This window comes from Sinocyclocheilus grahami, unplaced genomic scaffold (assembly GCF_001515645.1).
Source record: "Sinocyclocheilus grahami isolate Dianchi unplaced genomic scaffold, SAMN03320097.WGS_v1.1 scaffold683.1, whole genome shotgun sequence".
Lineage (NCBI taxonomy): Eukaryota > Metazoa > Chordata > Actinopteri > Cypriniformes > Cyprinidae > Sinocyclocheilus > Sinocyclocheilus grahami.
The window spans coordinates 419,835-422,334 of record NW_015505862.1 but is presented as its reverse complement, the minus strand read 5'-3'; the positions used below and the strand labels follow the sequence as shown (position 1 = coordinate 422,334).

The 2,500-nt window shown below is 42.1% G+C and overlaps 1 protein-coding gene across 1 annotated transcript in view; it reads left to right on the top strand.

Moving 5' to 3' along the window:
- The first annotated feature begins 252 nt into the window (after window positions 1-252).
- Window positions 253-2,500, top strand: part of LOC107559399 (low-density lipoprotein receptor-related protein 12-like) — a 15,830-nt gene continuing 13,582 nt past the window's right edge. The window contains exon 1 of the mRNA XM_016243208.1: window positions 253-1,151. Within this exon, the coding sequence (XP_016098694.1) occupies window positions 1,091-1,151 (61 nt within the window). The 5' untranslated portion in view covers window positions 253-1,090. The remainder of the gene's footprint in view (window positions 1,152-2,500) is intronic.

The window sequence follows — 2,500 nt, the reverse complement described above, 5'->3', positions numbered from 1 at the left end:
GAGAGAGAGAGAGAGAGAGAGAGAGAGAGAGAGAGAGAGAGAGAGAGAGAGAGAGAGAGAGAGAGAGAGAGAGAGAGAGAGAGAGAGAGAGAGAGAGAGAGAGAGAGAGAGAGAGAGAGAGAGAGAGAGAGAGAGAGAGAGAGAGAGAGAGAGAGAGAGAGAGAGAGAGAGAGAGAGAGAGAGAGAGAGAGAGAGAGAGAGAGAGAGAGAGAGAGAGAGAGAGAGAGAGAGTGTGTGTGTGTGAGTGAGAGGGAGGAGAGAGATAGAGAGAAATGGTTAGAGGGGGAAGGGGTGGTTTGTGGTGGTAAATACCCGGCTGTAACAACACACATAACCGATCGGAAAGGCCAAAATTCTGCGTGTGGATTACAGTCAGAGCAGCAGACGATCATGCGGTGGATGAAGCCTGATGTCTAGTTTTATTTCCAGCATTTGATTCGGCCAGACTTCAGCTCGTGTCATCATGCTGTAGATCAGTGTGTGGCTACATTAGTCTGGATTAGGCTTGTTTAACACCTTTAAACTCTCGGAATGAGCGCTTTCACGTCGGATCATCGGTAGATTCGTGTTGTTCTCGTCTCAGGCTTTTGTGTGTGTTGTACAGGAGCTCGCGAGCTAACAACAAAAGCGCTAGCACAGCCGGCTAGTCCATCAAAACACCGGTGCCTTTAGATGTTTTATTTGTAAACCAACCAGTGATGGACCTCGGCAAGGATTTAGCTGCTTTACTCATGAGATAAATGTGCGCTGGGACTCAGAGGTTCATTAAATGAATCGATGAGTTTGATATTTGTAGGTTAGATTAGCATTAGTCTGTTAGCATTAGCGACTCCTTTGTTGAGAAGACGATCAATCGCTTTGCTTTTTATTGAGGAATATTTGGTTTTTATTGTTTATATCGTGCTACCGTTTATCTCAGACGTTCGTGTGACTGTAACATCAGTGTTTTAGTAAGATAGGGCTAGTAAACGAAAGGAAATGTTGAACAGCTAGTGTCTGGTAATATTCGCCGATAGAACAAACAGGGATATTGTGTTCAAATAGCGATACTTAAGCGACAGAGTAGCACGTTTTAACGCTTAAAGCTATTATGGACCACACCTCGAGCTTAAACAAGATCTGCTTGCTGTGGACACAGCTACTCTTCATGGGTAAGACACATTATTTCGCTGCTCAATATATCATGAAATCAACTTGTGTGTTAAAATACTAGCTGGTTCTGAAAAATAGCGCTTGTGTGTCTTTAATGCTAAACAAGGTTGCTTCGTGGAACTGACAGAGTAGTGATATTTCAGTGGTGCTGCTGCTGTGTGAACTAGTGTGCTGGTGTTCATATACACTGTGGTTTCTCTAATGGACGAATGGGGTTGATTTAATTACAGCGAAACTCTCAGGCACACTTTAAACATGCAGAGTGAGTGGAATAACATGGCCTGTGTGTTTGAGATCAGATCAGGCTGAATGAAGACTAATATTGTCTATCTCTGTGATTGAATCCCTTCATCTTGACTGAAGACAACACAAATTAATCCTTTGCCCTTCTTCTCTCATTTATTTCCCAGGCTCCACCTCTCTTTATTTGACCTGATAGGGAATTTTGCTCATCAACAGTCGCACATTTTCTGGGGAAAAAAAGCATACACTGATTTGTTAATGTTTTCATTCGAAGTGCTTCCAGCATTATCTGAATTCATTTCTAACCATTTTGACAAAAACCTCATGTTACCCAGCTGGATAACATTACCTGGGTCACATTTGTATCAGCACAATTCTCAACAAAAAAAAATCAGATAACGAAAGTGCAAAATCAACAAACTTTAGATGCAGCATCATCGTGCTGGGCGGTATGACCAAAAATTTATATCACGGTATTTTTCAAAATGATACCGGTTTCACGGTACATGACGGTATTTTTTTTTCATGCATGACCAGGTGTTAATCATGTTTTCTACTGATTGAGAGAGGAAATACTGCAGTATATTGACTTAGAATGACTTATTTTACTGTCATGATGAGTGAATATTGTCATAAAATACCACACTAAATAGTGACTAAACACGACCCCCTTTTAATACATGTTAACCAGGAGTCACTCTCATTTATAATCGCTGCATCGTCTGATAAAATCAACATGCATCTACACTAAAGAGCGGCTATGCGGGTGTTTTGGCTATATTACTTTTTTGTCTCATGCAGCGCACTGCCTGCGTCTGAGTAACAAACTAAAAAAAACAACAAACTAAAAAGTGCATGTGATATTAACAGACGAACTACGCTCATATTTATAATTCCAAACAGTCAGTAAGCGACAGGTGCTAGCAAACGCTGTTTTGTCCTCATTTATTGAGGAGTCGGCTGTGGTGCGGCTAACTGAAAGCACTGCATCTCTGTCGCTCACTGCACAGAACAGACGCCGAGAGAGTGACACTTCTCCGGGAAAGTCAGACCTCGCGTTCGCGGGACAGCACTGGCGAAATCTTCCAACTGAACCATAGCTAAG